We start from the raw sequence: 21,114 nt of genomic DNA, 5'->3' as shown, positions 1-21,114 counted from the left end.
TTCCATAAACTCATCCCCCTTCCACTCCACCTTATAAAAAACATTGTTCAGACTAGCGGTTTGCATGACCCACTAAGGAAGAAAAATGCACAATAAAATTCAAAAGAGCAAAAATTAATTTCACAGTATTTATTCAAAATCCAATTAAAATTATTTCATTCAATCAATCCAACAAAACTGATAAACCTGATTCAGTGATGCTAGCTTTTCAAAGTCTGATAGTCATTTAGCAAGAACCTTAGATGCCGTGTTTAGTAAATACACTTCACTGTTCAGTAAATGCTTCATGCGATGTTTGGGCTTGAAGAAGTGATGCTAGTTTCCAAATGTCTGGCTTGAAGCCACTTAGCAGGAATCTTAACTCACTACTGTACTTTCAGTGCCTCCCTTCCTCTTAGCAAACCCTAGGTAATTTCCCCTGCTGGGAGTGATACTGCCCCCTTTGGGAATGGCAGGAATAGATCAGCATCTTGAGACTCTGGAGAGTGTGTGGATCTGAGTTGTGAAACCTTAGGCCTGGGGGGTTGTGTGTGGCTTTCCTGGCCTTTTCTATCCAGTCCTGAAGACCCACCCTGGCCCGCACACCCTGCCTTGCCTCTTCCCAGCCCATGACCCTCTCACCAACCCTGCTCTGCACTGTCTTTGAGGGTTTTTATTGACTGTATTGTGTCCTCAGACTCTGATCATGCTGTTATTTATTTATTGCATTTATGTGCTGCCTTTTATCCTCCAAGGAGATCAAGGTGACGTACATGGTCCCTCTGTCCTCTCATTTTATCCTCACAACAACCCTGTAAAATAGGGTAGGCTGAGAGACAGAGACTGGCCCAAGGTCACCCAATGAGCTTCATGGCTGAGTGGGGATTTGAACCCTGGCCTCTTCCAGGACCTAGTCTGACAGACTAACCACTAGGATAGAGGTGTGTGTGTGTGTTAGCCTACTGTACAAAGGTAAAATATTTATACCTTACTCCCTGCATTTTTGCTTCTGGCCCTTCCCACCTCTAGCATGTGGCCCCCAGAAACTTGCCAAGGGACAAATGTGCCCCACCCATTTCTGGTGAAGGCACTGCTGGGTTGGATGGACAAGATGGTCTGACTTTGCACTTCCTGTTTTCCCTGTGTACATCCAGAGAGCTATTTTTAAGTGTGCCTGGAGGACTCGCAGGCACCCAGCAAGACTTCCACAGCCGGCCTTCATGTGAAGCGTCACTGAACCAGTTGCTGCAGAGAATATACTCCAGATGGGGTTGGTCGCATTTCTCCGTAGTACTCCAAAAATAACACAAATGAAGTAAAAAAAAATAGCAGCATTGGGCTGCCTGTGGAGGGGGCTGTTTTTGTTTCTTGTGGAAAATGGTCTCATGCTAGCATGGCCCAGGGAGGCTTCTTCTTTTTTGTTGTTGTTGTTGTTGTTGTTGTTGTTGTTGTTGTTGTTGTTGTTATACATATGCCACCCATCTGACTGGGTTGCCCCAGCCACTCTGGGCAGCTCCCAACAGAATATTAAAACCACAATAAAACATCAAACATTGAAAACTGACCTCTCTTTCTCCCTCTGCCCCTCCATCCACAGAGCCCAAAGTGCTTTTGAAACTTCATGGCTTGCCATGCCTGGCCCTGGAGAATGCTGCAAGGCTTACAAGCCTTAATGGCCTTGTGCAACTCGGAGTTTGGCTCATTGTGCCTACAGAGAAAGGACATCAAATGAAGTAACAAAATGAGCTCATCTTTCTCCCAGCAGAGCAGAGGGGTGGTTGGGGCCATGTGTGTGACTAATGGCGAGGGGCAAACCAGCAAGCTGCAAGTCTGTCATTAAAACCAGGTGCAAGTTGGAGAACCCGTCAAGCTGTGAATGGGGAAAACATTCTGCCTTGTTTTTAAAAAAGACGATGAAGGAGCAGCAGCAGCAGCGCAGAAGCTTCCTGTGGCTTGCTCCTGGAAATCTGGGTGCCCCTTGAGCGCCCTGGAGCAAACCCAGTGCAGATGGTTGCAGGAGCGAGTGTGGGTATTGGTGCAAAACCCACGGATCTGTTGGGCACTGGAGACCTTGGGGCTTGAAAGTCCCATTTGACAGCAGACCTTGCTGAAATGTGCAGGATTCCAGTGGAAAAGTAACAAGAATAGCATGGAACAGTGTAGATGAACAAAGAGAAAGGGACCCAGGGATCTGTGTCCTGCATACTGAAGAAAATGACTTCGGGCCAGTCCAGTGGACATTCTGTTTTAGCCGTATTTGGAGCTGGCCTCCTAGCTTTGGAGCAATCAGTGTTATAGTATTGCTAGTTTCCTGCTGTACTCATGGAGCTGTTGTGCAGTGAAACCTTTTCACTCTCTTGGTGTGAAGATGAACTTCTGTGGATGTGCCTCCAGTGCAGCCAGTGTCTAAATGTCTGCAGTCTGTACTTGATCCTGCAGGTACAGGTTGAGCCATTCCTTCATTTTTATTTGTATGCCGCTTTTCCACAAAAGAAATCATGCTCCAAGCAGCTTAAAACAAAAAAACAACAACAGCAGTACATTGCAAACGAAAGCAATTTCATAATAACGTAGCGAAATAACATAGCAACAGTTTCACAAAAACAGCAGGACAATAACATAGTAGCTGTTTCATAATAAGATTTGCAAATTAATAGCAAATATAATAGTAAACAAAAAACACATCTCAGTGCTGTAAATATAACAAGATTACATAAATAACATGCAGCATCCTCTAGCAAAAATAACAAGGGAGCTTCACGGTTTGACCGTAGCCCTAGGAACACCCCTCCCATGATGTTGCTCACAGTCCCTTTCCTGCAGCAGCTTCTTATAAGGCTTCCAAGAGCAAGGGGTGGGGTAGGGCTTCAGGTGTACATCTTGCAGGTCCGATGCCTGATGCAAGATCATTGGGCCTGAAGGTTTACCCTAGCATGTGTGCTTTGCTTGATTTTAAAATGCCAAGATGTCAGTATCTGTTTTTACAGAAACGCTCAGAGTTTGCAGGTGTGCCAATAGCATTCTTTAGCTGTGATTCCTGCGCAGCAGCTGGGTTGGGGTTCCTGCCAACTCTACAGTGCTATGATTCTAACTTAAACACTATATTAAAGGTTTGTTTTTCCTCTGCCAGGCTTAGGCCATCTCAGCCAGCAGTAGCCCCACTCCTGAGCAGAGTTTGGATCTGGCGTAATTTTTTGTTGTTCAGTCGTTCCTGACTCTTCGTGACCCCAGTGGACCGGAGCATGCCAGGCACGCCTATCCTTCACTGCCTCTCGCAGTTTGGCCAAACTCATGTTAGTAGCTTCGAGAACACTGTCCAACCATCTCATCCTCTGTCGTCCCCTTCCCCTTGTGCCCTCCATCTTTCCCAACATCAGGGTCTTTTCTAGGGAGTCTTCTCTTCTCATGAGGTGGCCAAAGTACTGGAGCCTCAACTTCAGGATTTGCCCTTCCAGTGAACACTCAGGGCCGATTTCCTTGAGAATGGATAGGTTTGATCTTCTTGCAGTCCATGGGACTCTCAAGAGTCTCCTCCAGCACCATAATTCAAAAGCATCAATTCTTCGGTGATCAGCCTTCTTTATGGTCCAGCTCTCACTTCCATACATTACTACGGGGAAACCATAGCTTTAACTATACGGACCTTTGTCGGCAAGGTGATGTCTCTGCTTTTTAAGATGCTGTCTAGGTTTGTCATTGCTTTCCTCCCAAGAAGCAGGCGTCTTTTAATCTCGTGACTGCTGTCACCATCTGCAGTGATCATGGAGCCCAAGAAAGTGAAATCTCTCACTGCCTCCATTTCTTCCCCTTCTATTTGCCAGGAGGTGATGGGACCAGTGGCCATGATCTTAGTTTTTTTGATGTTGAGCTTCAGTCCATATTTTGCGCTCTCCTCTTTCACCCTCATTAAAAGGTTCTTTCATTCCTCCTCACTTTCTGCCATCAAGGCATAACTTTACACGGGTTTAATTTACTTCAGCTTCTTTCTTCCCCAGTGGATGGGCCTTTGAACCTAATTTGCATTCTCTTCCCTCTTAGTCTATCCCTTCAGAGCTAAGGCCTGTGCCAACACAGCCATTGCGAATTTGGTTTTGGTGTGGAAAAATGATATAAATAGAACAGGCCTGCTTATCTTAAGGCTTTGGTTGCATGGAAAGTATAATTTAAAATAATAATAATGATGATGATGATGATGGCAGGGGGAAACACTTCATTCTAGTCTGGTCTCTCTCTCTCTCTCTCTCTCTCTCTCTCTCTCTCTCTCTCTCTCTCTCTCTCTCTCTCTTTCTTTTTAAAAAAGGTTTTTAACAGGCCTGTAAAAACAGAGTTCTGAAGGTTTATCTAAATTGGAGGAAAGTGGATGATTGATAACCCTGAAGTCTATGACCTCAGGATTTCCCCCCTTCCTGTAGACTTCCTAATATAGCTAGTTTTTGTTTGGTCCAAGTCACACCCTTAACAAACCAAAACACCTTGCATCATGGAAAAAATGTGAGGCTGGATTCTAAGGCTGTCTGTGCCGTAGACCAGGCTTTCTCAACCTTTGCCTACCCGATGTTTTTGGCCTACAACTCCCATGATCCCTAGCTAGCAGGACCAGTGGTCAGGGATGATGGGAATTGTAGTCTCAAAACATGTGGAGGGCCGGGGTTGAGGAAGCCTGCCCTAGACCTTTAAGTGCATCCTCCACATGCACACCCCACTGATTTTGCATTATAACAATTCAAAACATGTATGCAGTGCAACAAATAAACATTAGTTAACATGAAATAACCATAATGTCTGCTTATATATACCTTTAAAGCACATTTGAAGCACCTTCTTTCCCTCGGACACGGAAGCTCATACCAAGAACAAACTTAGTTGGTCTCTAAATTGCTACTGCAAGGAATTTATTTTATTTTAACCTAAATACTTAGTGAAGCATAAGCTCCGCTCTGTGCAGTAAGACACACTTCAGAGCAAACATGCATATGATTGTGCTATTAATCTTTATGACAGTTCTGCAAGGCAGGATAGTAGCTATTAACTCCATGTTGCAGTTGGGAATAAAGCTGACTGTTCTTAGACCTCCTGGAAAGGAATCTGTGGCTAGGGCAACATTTGGATGATAGATTTTCTCTTACTCCTCCTACTTTGCCCAAAACCCTTTTGAAATTCTGATTTGGTTTCATGAAGGGGATGAACACGAGGTATGGATGCTTTCCTACAACTGTTTGCCTTTCGAGGCTGAAGAAAAATAAAAGCTTGCAGAGTGGGCCAACCCCCCCCCCCAAGTATGTCTTTATTTTTTTTACAGGTGGGTAGCCGTGTTGGTCTGCCATAGTCGAAACAAAATAGAAAATTCTTTCCAGTAGCACCTTAGAGACCGACTGAGTTTGTTCTTGGTATGAGCTTTTGTTTCGACTATGTCTTTTTTTGTCTTTCAGAACTATTGTTTTTCTTAACATGCAGTTTCATTTCAATGTAATTGACTACCCCTTAATCTAAAACTAAGCCAACAAAGATATTTTTTTTACAGCCTGACCCTTATTTAAACAACTACAATTACCGCCTGAGCATGACACGCGAGGGGCTGCAAGATTTCTCCCGCCTGTCCTCCAGAGAAATTCAAAAGACTCTAGTTGTTTTTGCTGCAGCGAATGGAGCAACAAAGCTACCTGATAATTAATTTGCTCTAAAATCCCCCGTTTTGCACTGGCTTCCAAAGCAGGGCATGTGAGCAAATGAATCACTATTTCCCCCTTCCCCAGTAGTAATAAAGAATATTTAGTGAAATGCTTTGGTTGGTTGGTGCAGCTGATTGTATCTCAAAGAGAAAGTTTATTTGGGAGGGGGGTATGTGTTTGTGTGCAGCAACAGTTTTCATCTGTGTACATGTGCCTTGATGCATGTTCAGTGAAGTCAGGATGCATCTACCACCTTAGAGGAGGGAGAAAGGTTGTTTTCTGCTGCTCCAGAGAAGCGGACACGGGGCAATGGATTCAAACTACAAGAAAGAAGATTCCACCTAAACATTAGGAAGAACTTCCTGACAGTAAGAGCTGTTCGACAGTGGAATTTGCTGCCAAGGAGTGTGGTGGAGTCTCCTTCTTTGGAGGTCTTTAAGCGGAGGCTTGGCAGCCATCTGTCAGGAATGCTTTGATGGTGTTTCCTGCTTGGCAGGGGGTTGGACTGGATGGCCGTTGTGGTCTCTTCCAACTCTATGATTCTATGATTCTACCTGATACGTGCTTGCGCACCCACACACTCTTAATTCCTAATAATAAAATAAATAAATAAATAAATTTATTATTTATACCCCGCCCATCTGGCTAGGTTTCCCCAGCCACTCTGGGCGGCTTCCAACAAAATATTAAAAATACATTAAAACATCAGTCATTAAAAACTTCCCTAAACGGGGCTGCCTTCAGATGTCTTCTAAAAGTCAGGTGCTTATTTCCTTGACATCTGAAAGGAGGGTGTTCCACAGGGCAGGTGCCACTAGGAAAGGGCCCCAGAGCTAACTATCCTGGTAGCGGCCCCCTCCCTGTGGAACACCCTCCCTTCAGAGGTCAAGAGGATTAAGAATTACACAACTTTTAGAAGACATCTGGAGGCAGCCCTGTATCTGGAGGTTTTTAATGCTTGATATTTTTATTATGTTTTTAGATATGCTGTAAGCTGCCCAGAGTGGCTGGGGAAACCTAGCCAGATGGGTAGGAAATAATAATAATAATAATAATAATAATAATAATAATAATAATAATAATAATAATAATAATAATAAATAAATAAATAAATAAATTTTCCCTCCCAACTTTTCACCTCAAAGTTTAAAATCAGGGCAAAATGGAGACTGCAGGGAATAGGAACTGCATAGGAATGTATGCAAGAGAGCCAGGATCTCTGCAAGCAGCTGTAAGTTTGTGAAATAAAGACTCTGAAGTTTAACACATCCTAATACCTGGTGCCCTCCAGATGTTTTGGACTACAGTTTCCATCTGCTCCAACCAGCATGGCTTGGGGGGGGGACTCCTTAGAGAGATTCTGTTTCTGTAGCTGGTGTCGTTGATTCTCTCTGCATCTGCAAGCAACTTGGAGTAGAGGGGGGTCCTGAGCATGTGCAGAGCTCTTCCCAGCCAGCTGCTATGCCTCTGTATTCAGGAGCTGTGGTTGTAAGGCAAGCTGTCTTTCTGCAGATTGAGCTCTCCCTCGTAACCTGGCTGATGTTGTTCTGCCTCTCTCTCTTACGGACATGGCTGGCCTGCCACCTTCTGCCTAGGACTTGAAACTGTCAGGAAGATGTGACATCTCTGTCGGCAGAGAAATTGAGATGCAGCTGAAAGGGCCTGGGGCCAGGGGGAGCTTGGAGAGAAGGCTGACCCTGAACAGGATGAAGAGCACAGCTGTCAGCAGCTGCCCACAGGAAGATACAGCAGAGCCGTCATCCGTGGGCAGTCATGCCTTTTGCGAATAAAAAAAGAGAGGGTTGTGAATCAGGTTTTAATGCTCTCCCATAGGGAAGCGGATGCAGTCCACTGAACTGGGGGGAGGATGCTGAAGGTTTTGAGCTGGAGGGAGTGTCAGTTCCAAGGATGTTCACCCAGGTGGCCTTCATTTCAGAAACTGAGATGTTGAAAGCATCGTGTTAGTTGGGGTTGGTCACTTGTCTGTCCAGATAGCTGTACACAGCCAGGGCGGGGAAGTCTGTTCGGCCCAGGGATTGCACTCCCTGTTAGGGGAACCTCCTGGGCACAAGAAGGAGCCAAGGATGGGACTTAACCTTTGTACAGCTGGATGCATTGCAGTCATGCAAAAGCCAATTGTATCTCCACACATTTATCTCCACTGCATTATAGAATTGTAGAGTTGGAAGGAACCCAATGGGTCATGTAGCCCGTTGTGTGTGTGTGTGTGTGTGTGTGAACAAGAGGCATTATCACAGTTCAGTGGCATGTTCCAGTTAGGACAAAGCACTCAAGGAGGGTGTGGAGCCGGTGATGGGGTGCCTTGGGGAAGGTTCTGAGAGCCAGATAGAGATGCTTAGAGGGCCATATTTGCCCTCCCGTGTCATTGTGAGAGTCACACCCATCGTTCTTGCCACTTTTGCCTCTTTCAACAGCCGCTGTTTCTCTCTCACCTCACCTGCCAGTGACACATGGCCCCTGGAAGACCCTGCATCTGCCATATAGATTCCATCATGCAGACAGAAAAATTGCAAAAGAGCAAGCCAACAAAAATATTCAAAATAATATAGAAGCAATAAGAGAAGCAGTGAAATAGAGAATTAAGAGCAATATGTGAATTAAGAGCAATACGAAAAGCAGTGAAATAGCAACAAAACATATTAGCAATAAATAGCAACATCCAACTTGGCACCGTATCATTGTACTGAATGAAATAACTCATCGCTAGATCAATGAACAGCAGTGAAATATACTTGCCAAGGGAAACCAATTTGGAGCAAACCTGTCCTAAATGTTTGTTTGAAGGGACTTACGGTCCTCACTTGGAACTGAGTTCCATCATTGTGCATCTTGACACATCACCTTATTTTGTTTTATATTTTATTATACTTTATGTTGAATTTCTGAAATTATAGGGGAAAAAACAAAACTTCAGTATCATTCTCACAATGACCGAAATCGGGGACACAATGAAAATGCTAAGCATCGAGCTTTCAGCAGTAAGGAAAATAAAGCAAAGACCCAAAACTACACCTCTGTTAGTCTGATGAAAGGATAAAGTTGTAACAAGTTGCAGTCTTAACCATAAACATAACAAAGTTAAAACTAAAAGCAATGGGGAGGGCGGCTGAAGATGAGAAGAGGGAATCTGCAGAGGAGTGAGTACACAGGATTGATACAACATTTGAACGCAGAATTTAGCTCACGTGTTTGGCCACTATGTTACATGGGTGGTAAAAGCACCAGCAAGGCTCCTCTCTCCTTGTAGCAAATCCCCTTTTTATGGGGACTTTATGAATTTCATCCCTCCCCTTGTACTAATAAACCTTTCTACCCTTGCAGATTGTCGGGAATTGCTGCTGCCTGAGCTGATGGCGTACACAACCAGCTCCAGCCCTTCTGTGCCAGTGGGGCCCCAGTACTGCGTTTGCAAAGTTGAACTGTCTGTGTGTGGCCAAAATCTTCTGGACAGAGATGTCACCTCTAAATCTGACCCCTTCTGTGTCTTATTTATGGAAGTCAACGGCAAGTGGACAGAGGTAAGGCTCAAAATGTCAGGAATGGCCATCCTCCATTGGCCAGTGGGTGCGAGTTACAAAATGGCTGCCACCGGAGCATGGCATAACCCAAAATGGTGGTTGTGGGAGAGTGGTATAATGGATTCAGTGTTGGAGAGGCTGAGACAGATGATCAGTTAAGAAGAATCTTGTCATGGACTGGTTGGATGCAGCTGTGGAACCCCCAAGGGAAGAAGGCTCAGAGCCAGGGGATTGGTAGTGGGACAACACCGAGTGGTTGGAGAGAGAAGAGGGAGCAGACTGGGAGGAGGTTTAGTTAGCAGGAAGAGTCTGTGGCAGAGAGAGGTCCAGAATCAGCGGCAGAAAAAGGAGGCTGCAGAGGAGAGGGGCCAAGAGGCAATCTGCTCCTGGCAATTATAAGAATATTAAAGTTCATTTAGATAGAGAACCAGATTTGACACACATTCAAGCATTTACAAACCTAATCCCAGGTAAGGCATTCAAGAGGGTGAGGGCTGGTCAGCTACAGGCATGCTTGGAGGATATGGATTCTCTATTTAAAAAATAATAATAATAATTTAGGTTTTCACATAATACATCTTAGGAACACGATATATTACAATTCTTCTTTTTCTGTGACTTCCCATGTCACTCGATGATATGTTATATCTCCACTCTCTGAACTGCCCATTTGTGAGGATGTGTGTTCTCTCTATCAATCACAATCTGGCTTGAGCTCTGGGTACTGCTCTGAGGCTGCCTAGGTTGCCCTGCTGGATGCCCTTGGTTGGGGAAGAAACAGAGGGAGTACAGCACTGTTGAATCTCTCCACCATTCAAGCAGCGTTACGAGTTAATAATCCAATATTTGTAAGCTGACCCATTGGGTTTTTTTGTGTGATTCCCCCACCCTGGAAATAGTAGATTCTTGCAGTCCTGAGTGTGATGGAAGGTGGTGGACTCTCCTTCATTGGAGGTTTTTAAGCAGAGGTTGGATGGCCAGGGATTCTCTAGCTCTGATTCCTGCATTGCAAGGGGTTGGTCTAGATGACTCTTTGGGTCCCTTCCAACGCCACAATTCTGTGATTCTATGAAAGTCTGTGAATCTGTGGCCCAGGAATCCGTTATTCTCTGGGCAGAAACCTCAGTGGCCTTCTGCTTGCTTTGGTCATACATTTCTGTTATCTCCTCTTTGCAGACGCCTGTTTTGATTAAATCTGCTGGCAAATTGTTCCCTTTCATAGACTACTTAAAACGTTGTTATAGCCTTATCAGGAAGTCCAAAGAGCAAGCAGTTAACCCGAGGAGCAACGGTCAGTCATCACTCTGCAGGGATTCCTTGTTGTCTGTTCAGCTTACCCGCATTAGATTGTCCGTCACCCTCTTCTTGACTTGTTCCAACTTCCCACAAGCTCCTGCAAAAGGAACCAAAAGGAGGAGACTGCGGGCAGGCTGGACAACAAGCCTGCGTATGAACCCTGCTGCCTCCATCTCCATCCCTGGAAGACCCCACTAGGTTCTAACCAGTGTCAGTCCTCCTCAGAGCAGACCCATGGGAAATAATCATTCCAATCAGCCTACTCTGAGTATTACTTTGATACAACCCATTAAGTCCAGAGTCTAAAACCACCCAACTGCCCCACTGTTAAGCAAGGTTTTCTATAGCAGTTGTTCACTCTCCAAACAGATACTACTGTTGGCTTTCCTTGACAAGAAAACCACATGCTGTGTGAAATGGAGTACGGACACACACACACACACACACTGACTTGAAAGATGGTTCCTCTCTTCTGCGCTAATATATTCAGAGAGAAGACACGTCGTACTGCCCAGCAGCTGAGATTTGCGTGCTCTTGGGTTTATTTTGTGAATAACATTTTTTTTTGCCCATAAGGAAGAATCAGTCCTGGTTTCTCAAAGTGGACAGCGTTGTTGCTTTGGATGATATTGGGGGGGGGGGCAGGGTAACAACTCTGTTGTGATGAGATGCAGATGGACACAGGAAAACAGCTGAGTTGTACAACTGCCCAGGGAAGGAATTGGAAGCTTGTTTACACAGCTTTGTTTACATGATCAGACGCTGCCGGAAGGTTCTGCTCTTTCCCCTTGTAGTCTGCACTGGAGTCATTCACTCTGCAGTCACTTCTTCTGCCAAAAAGGTATCGGCCCTTTGGATGAAACAGTGTGGTACGGCAAAAGCAAAAACACTGTGATGTTCGTGTGCATGCAAAACCAGATTGATCCACCCCTATGGAAGGGGACATAACTTATTTTGGCTGTGTACACACCATACATTTAAAGTGCATGCCCTCCCCCCCAAGAATCATGGGAACTGTAGTTTGCTAAGGGTGCTGGGAATTGTAGCTCTGTGAAAGATTAAACTACAGTTCCCAGGATTTTATTTTGGGGTGGGTGGGTGGGTGGGTCAGGGAGGGGCGTTGTGTGTTTTGCATATATGGTGTTTTACGCAGCATGTTGAAGCGGTGAACCCTGAAGAATGGCAACTCTGCCGACCTAGTCCGAGCAAATTTTGAGAAGGCAAAAAGGGGAGATAGTGAATTAACCAAGAACCAGATAATACAGCGCCTGTCTGGTGAAGGAGCAGGTGGTAACTCCTTAACTGATGTCAGTTTGCTATTTTCATGCTTGATGCAACCAAGCGGATAGTCTGGAGTTGAAGGCGGAGCCAAATACAGTATATTTGGGGTTCCATGTTTATCTTCAGCTGCAGGGGATAGCGTGGTACAATTTCATGGTGAAGACTTTAGGTGCAGAAGGTTCCAGGTTCAGTCTGCAACATCCCCAGGTGGGCTGGAAAAAGACCCTGGGGAGCCATTCCTGCCAGTCACTGTAGACAATACTGAGCTAGCTGGAGCAGTGATTTGACTTGGTATAAAGCAGCTTCCTATGTTATTATGTTCTTCCAGTGATGCTCAGACTGCAGGGCAGGGAGGAAAGCAGATGGGGATAAGAGAAGTGTTGGGGCAACTGATTTTGGAGCTAAGGAAACAGGGATGGCGAACCATGCTTAGTAACATAGGCAGCTTCAGGGCTGGGACTGATGGGTGTTGTAGTTCAAAACATCTGGAGGGGACCAGGCTAGTGAAAGTTGGTGTAATAGGAAGTAAAGTTGGAGCCAGTGTGGTGTAGTGGTTAAGAGCGGTAGACTCGTTATCTGGGGAACCGGGTTCGCGTCTCCACTCCTCCACATGCATCTGCTGGGTGACCTTGGGCTAGTCACACTTCTCTGAAGTCTCTCAGCCCCACTCACCTCACAGAGTGTTTGTTGTGGGGGAGGAAGGGAAAGGAGAATGTTAGCCGCTTTGAGACTCCTTCGGGTAATGAAAAGCGGGATATCAAATCCAAACTCTTCTTCTTCTTCTTCTTCTGAATGAGAATCCTCCTTTTTGTATTCTGAAGTGCCATTTTTCACTGCCCTGTTGCTCCGAGCTCCTTCTCTGTTCAGGGTTTTCATCAAAACTGAAGTGTATGTGTTTCTTTCTCTCCCTCCCTCTCTCCGTAATGCCCAACTTTCAGATGTGTGGTTTTTTATTTTGCCTGGGTTATTTTTGGACTGCTGCTTCAGAAAAACATGCGGTGTGGAATGTAAGAGAGAGGAGTCTTCAATGGGCAGTCTGTGAGATGCAGGCTGTTGCTTGCTGCTCCGATTCTGAAGGGGAGGTCAGAGGATTGTCTGAGCTGGCAGCGGGTGTGGAAAAGGGGGGAGAGGGCATATTTTTCAGCCTTCCCACCAGAACCTGGGCAGCCTCCAGATAGATGTGAAACAAAGAACAGACACTGACTCCTCCTGAATGTAAAAGTCTCCAGTGGGAAAGGCTTGCTGGCACCAAGAAATCAAAAGCGAGGCTGCATTTTAAAGTGTCGCTTGAAATGTCCCCTTTCATCGGTCAGATAATAGTGGTTTGGGGACACAGAATCTGGCTCACTAGGGAACAAGAGGGAGGTAACAGCTTGCTGAGTGGGGACCCCCCCCCCCAAGGTTTCTGAAAGTACAAAAAACATCTACCTGCTATAAAGCCCTCATAGGGGTGGCTGTGCTCAGAAGCAGTGGAAAGCTGGGCGTCAGCTGGAAACCAAAAATAGAAAACTGAGATGGGGCATGGAATGGGGTTTCTGAGGTGCTCTGAGCAGAAACACTTCTGTTAGGAGATGGAAATATATTGCAAAACTCTGTTGCAGGTCCCACTTGTTTGTGATCTGCAAGTAAAATGTCACAACTTTGCGTTCTCTCTCTCTTTTCCACATTCCTTTGCATGCCATACCATGGATGGTTCTGTGAATCTATAAAGAAGGCAGTAAAAATGTTGCTAGGCAATAATTTCTTATTACTTTTTTTTGCAGATGTGTGTAAAGCAGCCTTTTATGGGGCAGGACACGCAAATGTGTGTGGATAAAAATGGGTTGTGGTTGTTTTTGGTTTTTTTTTTTGCAATTTGCTACTTTTTCTTTTTATATAATGAAACATCAAACATTAAAAACTTCCCTAAACAGGGCTGCCTTCAGATGTCTTCAAAAAGTCAGATAGTTGTTTATTTCATTGACCTCTGATGGGAGGGCGTTCCACAGGGTGGGTGCCACTACCGAGAAGGCCCTCTGCCTGGTTCCCTGTAACCTAATTTTTCGCAGGGAGGGAATCGCCAGAAGACCCTTGGTGCTGGACCTCAGTGTCTGGGCTGAACGATGGGGTTGGAGACGCTCCTTCAGGTATACTGGGCCGAGGCCATTTAGGGCTTTAAAGGTCAGCACCAACACTTTGAATTGTGCTCGGAAACATACTGAGAACCAATGTAGGTCTTTCAGGACCAGTGTTATGTGGTCTCAGCAGCCACTTCCATCCCTGGTGCTCAGCCACCATTTTTATCTACTCAAGATGCATGGCCCTGACTATAACAAACATTGTTCCTTGACCTTCCTTGGAGCACTTTGTGCCATATTTGGATCTGCAGTGCCAGCCTTTTTGTGGGTGATGACTAAAAGCTGGAACAAGAAGCAATTAACTCTGTCGCTATGCAAAGGATGTTCAATGAATTCCCTCTAGTTAATCAGTGTTGGTGTGTAGAAATTAACTAGACATTTTTTAAAAAAAGATTAAAAAGATCTGCTGAAATCTGCAGTTTCCTTTAAATCTCAGCCAGGCTGGGGGCTGGGGGAGTCCCCTGGAAAAATGAGCTCGGATCCTGGGTTTGAATCAGACCGAAGCCAATAAATTACATCTTAAGATGGGTGAATCATTCCCAGACATACAGTCAAATGGACTTATTTGTACAGCCTGAAGTTAAATGGGGTTAGTAGTACAACTGCCCATTTTGATTTAGCAGAATCGTAGGTATAAATGCAACTAAAATATAAAATGAATTTACAAATGAAACAAAAAATAAAGTGTGAAGCTGCAGCATACAGTGCCACAGTGAAACATATCATTCAATGCAGAGAGAAACCACAATCTACAATCAATTCGGAGTTTCAAGGTTGTGCTATGTAATTACTACTAATACGTAGCTGATTATTTGATTGCCATCCTCCCAAACGATCGTGTAGGAAGCTGTTTTGAGAAGATAATATTCCTTTTCTGCTCTCTCCCCCCCCACCCCCGACAGCTGGTCCACAGTAACTCGCTGTTCCATTTCCCTTCCAACCTCCCCTTGTATTTTTAGCAAAATTGCCATATTGTTGATGTGCATTTCCAAACATTTCTCCCATTTTTAAAAATACATTTCAGCAGAGTTTCTTTTCCTTTTTCCCTCTCCCACCCCACTCACCATTTTTGACTCTTCTCCTAACACACACATTGCATACCTATTTCTAGCTTTCAAATGTTCACAGGTTTTGTTAAAATCCTCTTCCTGTTTGACTCTGGCATCTATGCGCATTGGCAGGGTGGAATGGTGGTGTGCCTAAACGAAACACGAGGAGTGATGGCGGACAGTAATTTAGATACCTCTAAAAGGAGATTCTAAAAATCTATGGTAAAGAAGTCTTGTCAAGGGATACTAGTCACGATAGCCATATTATGAAGCTTAGGGTTGTGCAGGAGAGGGCCTACTCTGTGGCAGCCCCAGAATTGTGGAATCACTTCCCTGCAGAGATGTGTCAGGCACCTTCATGATACAGCTTTGCTGAAGTTGCACCTTTTAAGAGCCTGGCCGTTTGAAACTTGTACGTTCATTTATTATTTTATTTATTACATTTCTATACTGCCCTCCATCCATAGGTCTCAGGGCAGTTGACAACATATAATTACAATATTAAACAAAAACACGCAAAATACAGAATAAAAATAAGGACTGTCGGGATAACCAGTCACTGGAGAGCCTGCTCCCACTGGTTATGAGGGTTCTTGAAGGTCGTGAGGAGTTTTAGGAGTTGCAGAAGGTCTGAAGAGGATAGCGATAGGCAGCAAGGAAAAGTAAAAGGTGCGGCCGAAGAAGCAGAAAGGAGGCCAAAATAAATGAGACTGCAGTCGGTTGTTGAAGTGCACTCACTAAACGCGAGCGAGCTCTCCGTCTCTCTGTCGCTGCGCTAACAGAGGCAGGGGCTATTTATTGACAAATTATACAGCGTCACCAACTCAGCATAAACCAATCACAACATAGCAATAACGAGTCTTTCCGGGCGGGAAACCAGCCTTGCAGCCGTTAGCAGGAGGCTTCCTGGCGCGCTTTTGGGGAGGCGCGGAGGGATCCAGGCTCCAACTCCAGCCAGATCTTCTTATCCTTCTGCGCGTTAGCGCGGAAGGATCGGCAAAGCGGCTATCGTGCGGGAGAAACCAAAAACGTATTCCCACAAAGGACAAAAACAAAGCCCTCCCAGTTGAGAGAGATTTTAGGAGTTACCGTGTTCTGTGCTTTGTAGTGTTTTTATTGTTGTATTTTAAGTTGTTGTGACAATTTAACCCTGATGGTGAAGGGTGAGGGAGGATGAGAGCAACAACAACAACAACAACAACAACGTTAATCAGACCAATGGCTCAACTCGTCCCGCATCCTGTTCCCACAGTGGCCAAATAGATGCCCATTATGGGAAGCCGGCAAGCAGGATTCGAGTTTAAGAGCACCCTCCCCTCCTGCGATTCCTAGCAGCTGGTATTCAGAGGCATACTGCCTCCAACCAGGGAGGCAGAACATAGCCATTGTGACTAGACGTTGTGCATAGCTTTATCCTCCATGAAAAGGCAGGTAAAAATGGTGCAAATAAATAAATAAAAGCATCCCCACTTGTGTGCGATCGACACGTGTGCGACCGTGTTATATGTGCAGCGCCGGGAAATAAGTAAATCATGGAATTCATGCCCAGAAATGGAGGGAGAATGCTGGAGAGTCCTTGTGGCTTGCAAGGAAACCCTCCCTGGAACCCAAAGAGGACTTTGGTGACGGCAGAGAAGAGACTGGAGGTGCAGCGGGGCTTTGTTTAGGCTGCTCGGCCTCCCTGGCTAACAGCTGGTATGTGGGGTAGCATAGCCAACACTTTTCTGCCCATCCTGCAGCCTCCTCTCAGCCCCAGAGCTTCAATACTAGTTGTGTATATTTTTGGTACAGTATTTTTTATTTTTGGAGAGTAGTATTTTGGAGAGAGGGTATGGTAGAGAGGGCGTTTATGTGATTTTCACTTTTGCTTGTGGGGCGCCGGAACGTAACCCCCCCCCCCCCCAACATAACTGGGGAGTTGCTTGCAGTCCAGAACAGGTTGGCAAATGCTAATATAAGGTCTCATCATCAGAGTCTATTGTGTGCGAACAAGTTAGTTTAATCTACAGATTTTTCATGTAGAAACTTTTTTTTAAAATTCTTATTAGTTGTTGTAGTTGCAGCAGCGATTAATCACCTTTCTGCCCAACGAGTGATACAAAATATAAAATATATACAATATTAAAAACAACAATACAGATAAAAACAATGGTTGAAGCAGAACCAAAGCTGTTACCGGTTGGGAGCCGAATGAAATTTAAAGCCCATCAAAAACCAGGCAGAGTTTTTACTAATGGCATGCCAAAATGTTCCGCTGTGTTTTCATTGAACATTGCGCATTGATTGATGAGAAAAGGAACTGCGTCTGAGAACTTTCAAACAGGAGAGAAATGTTTACTGGAAAGAAAAATAGACATAAGAACATAAGAAGGGCCTGCTGGATTAGGCCAAAGGGGGCTCATCTAATCCGGCATTCTGTTCTCACAAGGGCCAAACAAATGCTCCAATGGGAAACCAGCAAGTAGGATTTGAGTGTAGGAGCAACTCTCCCCTCCTGTGGTTTCCAGCAACTGGTATTCAGAATCATTGCTGCCTGCAACTGCGGAGGCACAAAGCCCAGCCATCGATAGCCCTCTCCTCCATGAATCGGACTAATTCTCTTTTCAAGCCATCCGGGTTGGTGTCCCTCACTACCTCCTGTGAGAGCGAGTTCCATAGTAAAACCATGCACTGCATCCTCTGCAACCTGACAACAATGGAGTTGGCTCAAAACCCGGCCCACACCCACCGAAACGCTCAAGGAATTCTCAGGTGCCCTGACAAATAGATGGGGGGGGGATGGAAGACCCTTCCACGAAACCATGCTAGTTTTATTCCATCTAAGGCTTGGTAAAGATAGGGCCAACCGACCTCCTTAGCGAGGAAGGCCCACAATTGGGACTCCTGTGAGGAGGTTTCTAGGTGAGGAAGGGCGCCTGAGGTGACTGTGGCAGTCTGGTGAAAGGGCAGGCTCCTTGCCCCAAACCCCTTTCCGTGTTTCTGTTCTGACAGTCCCAACATTGTTTGCTGCTGGAGGCAAACCTACAGGTACAGAAGGGAAATTGTAGGGGAGCAGAGTTATTCTTCTGGGAGGCGAGGTGTACAGTTAAGGGCTTGCGTTTTCTCTCTCAGGAGTATAATTTTGCGGGAATGTGTTGCCAGGACAGCAGGCACCTCACGCCCGCCTGATTTCCATAATCCCTAACAGAAGCCCCTTTCAGAGTTAAGGAGGCATTAGCACATAAATGCTCCATTTGAGGTCGAGTGAGCCTCAGAAGTGTCAGCGTTTTCCAGGGCCTGTGGCCAAGAAAAGCGTGTCAGGGCTGGAGCCGGGCCCTGCGCACGTGCGGGCACTGGGTTTTGGCTCCAAAGGTAGTGCCTTTAATCTGAGAAACATTGCAGGACATGCTGTGCGCCACTTGGCAGTGGATTCTCCCAAGGCAACTTGTCTCTCTTCAGGTGGCTTTTAACGCTTGATACAATCACTCCTGCAATTTTGAGTGATTTTAAAGAGCTTTATCTTGGGATAATTGGAGCTGTGTGGAAACAGGGCCTCCTTGCGTCATTTTTTCCCCTCGGAGCTTTTTCTCTGTCTTTTCCCCTCCTCCCTCCTTTTCCATGTAATTCAACAACAAGGCATGGAATCCAGGCTTAATTTGTAATTAGAAAGGCACGTTCCTCGTTGAGAGCTGTGCTCTTGGACAAAAAAGCACTGTGACTTAGGAGCAACCCCCCCCCAGTGGTGGCATAGTGGTTAGAGTGTTAGACTTGGACCTGGGAGACCAGGGTTCAAATCTCCACTGGGCCATGGAGCTCCCAGGTGACCTTGAGCCAGTCACTCACTCTCAGCCTAACCTACCTCACAGAGTTGTTATGAGGATTAAATGGGACAGAGGAGAACTATGTAGGCCACCTTGCGCTCCCTGGGGGAAAGGTGGGGAATAAATAAATAAATGGACTGATAATCCAGAGACTCTTAACATTTCCCCTATTTCCAATGTGCAGGCTGTGAGTTTCATAGACATCCCCACCCAGGTACAAGAGGAAAGTATCAGCCGGCTTTGGGAAAACACCAAAATTTGCAGAAGTAGAGGAATGTTCAGCAGTGGGGAGGGAGAGTTCAGCAACAGCCCCATGCTCAGTAGAAACTGAATTTGGACTTACTGTTGGGGACGGGCGGGGTGGGGTGGGGGGCAGACCAAAAAACATAAGAAGAACGTAAGAAGCTTCCTGATATTGGGTCAGGCCATTGGGTCTATGTAGCTCAGTACTGGGGTTACCAGCAGGGGTCACCCCCAGCCCTCCCTTGTTTCATGGCCCTGTCAGGCAAGGAAAGTCGAGAGTGAAGAATTAACTCTTTATTGTCAAAAGTACACTTACAAGTTAGGAAAAGGCACGCCCGTCATTCCTGTGTTTCTCAGCTGCTCCCAGGTGTGAAGCCGATGAGGTAGTTGCCCCAACAGAGATCCCCCGTCCTCCGCTTATGTATCGCCCCAACCTGAAACCTACACCTGTGTGTAACCTGTTTCTGCTGTCCCACTTCCATCCTCCCGGTCCAGGGAGACAGTGGAGCATGATAGGTGGGGACACGAGGAGGAAGGTGGTGTGGAAGCCAGTGACTCTACACCAGCTTGACCTGCCTCTCTCTCCTGTGGCACCTGTTCTTCGCTCTCCGATCCTGCAGCTTCTCTTGCCTCTCATTCTCATCTCCTGGCAGTCACAGGCTCCCCCAGTCCACTGATTCCTTCTTCCAAGTCAGTCTCCAATCCCACTTCTCCCCCCACCCAGTCCCTAACTCATCAGTATCCAGCCACCTCAGTGTCCAGCCAGTCCCCAGCCCCTGGAGATGCTGAAGATTGAACCTGGGACCCCCTTTTGGACCTAAAGCAGGTGCACTGCTTCCGAGCTTCCCATGTTGCTTATGGGAGTGACGATACCTTAAAGTCGTAGTTTGGGTTCTTTGTGAGATGAAGGGAGAATAGAAAGGAGAGGTGGAATTCGGTGAAGAGGCTCTTCTCTCGGGGTGCGGGCAGGGCCTTCACTTTCTGCTTCAGTGTGGCTACTGTTTTTTCTGTCAGGTTTCTGCACACCCACCCGCAGATGCGGCCTTTTTTGAGGGGGCGTAGCCTGGGAGAGTTCTGGGGGCCAGATAGTGTACCCTCAGGGCCACATTCAGTCCTGTAGGCCTGGCATTCTACACCAATTTTGACTAGTACTGTTGGCGATATGGAACAGGACCAGGAAGGCATGTGCCCTAGAGAGTGTCCTGAGGGCCACCTAGAGAGCTCTGTAGGGCCATATTCAGCCTGCATGTCTGAGGCTCCCAACTCCCATGAAGAGTGCACCTGCAGAGTCCTGCGGTCATCTGCCCCAGGTTTCTTGCAGCTGTCTAAACTCGTGTTCTGATTTTCCCTTCCCTCTGTCCGCATCGGCTCTGTCGTGCATTATGCCTTGAAGGCCTGCATTGGCACAGGAAGCACAGCCAAGAGAGCCAAAAACCTGCCATTCTCCTCACTTGGGCTTTTTCTAGGAATGCAGATTTCATTAAAGAGCACAGCCAATTACAGTATGTGAAAGTGAAAACTTCACTGCCGCTTCCTTCACCCCTCATAAGCCTTGCGAGTTTGAATGGGTGCCAGCGAGGCAGATGGAGCAAGTTACATTGGTACCAGTCCCTAGGAAGGAGGAAAAGAGGCCCCGCTATTGATCCCTGCAAAATATGTTGCCATTTCAACATGGCAAGATGTGGGAGGTGTGAGGGAGTCTTTGCTCCTTCTCTTGCATCAGTTCAATTTAAAAGTGAGCATGCAAAAAGAGAGAGAGGGAGAGGGAGAATTCAGTCTCTTTACTGAAGCAAAGAAAACTGATTTGTGTTGAAGCATGCATATATTGGCACCCAAAGCAGTGCTGGCACACCCACCCCCAAAACTGGGGAGCCTTTTTCACCTCGAGGGCCACGTTCCCCTTACGGGCAACTTTCTGGGGGACACACCAGTGGCTGGTATGGCAGAAGTAGGTGCTCTCTCTCTCTCTCTCTTTCTTGAGAGCCAGTGTGGTGTAGTGGTTAAGAGCAGTGGACTCATAATCTGGGGAACCGGGTTCGCTTCCCCGCTCCTCCACATGCAGCTGCTGGGTGACCTTGGGCTAATCACACTTCTTTGAAGTCTCTTAGCCCCACTCACCTCACTGAGTGTTTGTTGTGGGG

General features: G+C 46.2%; 1 protein-coding gene across 3 annotated transcripts in view; it reads left to right on the top strand.

Moving 5' to 3' along the window:
- The window catches only part of CPNE2 (copine 2), a 75,012-nt gene that overhangs the window by 15,942 nt on the left and 37,956 nt on the right, over window positions 1–21,114 (top strand). For 2 of the 3 annotated variants that reach the window (XM_033157453.1, XM_033157452.1), the window contains exon 2: window positions 8,991–9,187. The exons of the other annotated variant lie outside the window; for it this stretch is intronic. In XM_033157453.1, coding sequence (XP_033013344.1) covers window positions 9,020–9,187 — 168 coding nt within the window. In that variant the 5' untranslated portion in view covers window positions 8,991–9,019. The remainder of the gene's footprint in view (window positions 1–8,990; window positions 9,188–21,114) is intronic. 3 annotated transcript variants of the gene reach the window in all.

This window comes from Lacerta agilis, chromosome 8 (genome assembly GCF_009819535.1).
Source record: "Lacerta agilis isolate rLacAgi1 chromosome 8, rLacAgi1.pri, whole genome shotgun sequence".
Taxonomy (NCBI): Eukaryota; Metazoa; Chordata; class Lepidosauria; order Squamata; family Lacertidae; genus Lacerta; species Lacerta agilis.
The sequence above is the reverse complement of the archived record's forward strand: the minus strand, read 5'-3'. Positions and strand labels throughout refer to the sequence as shown.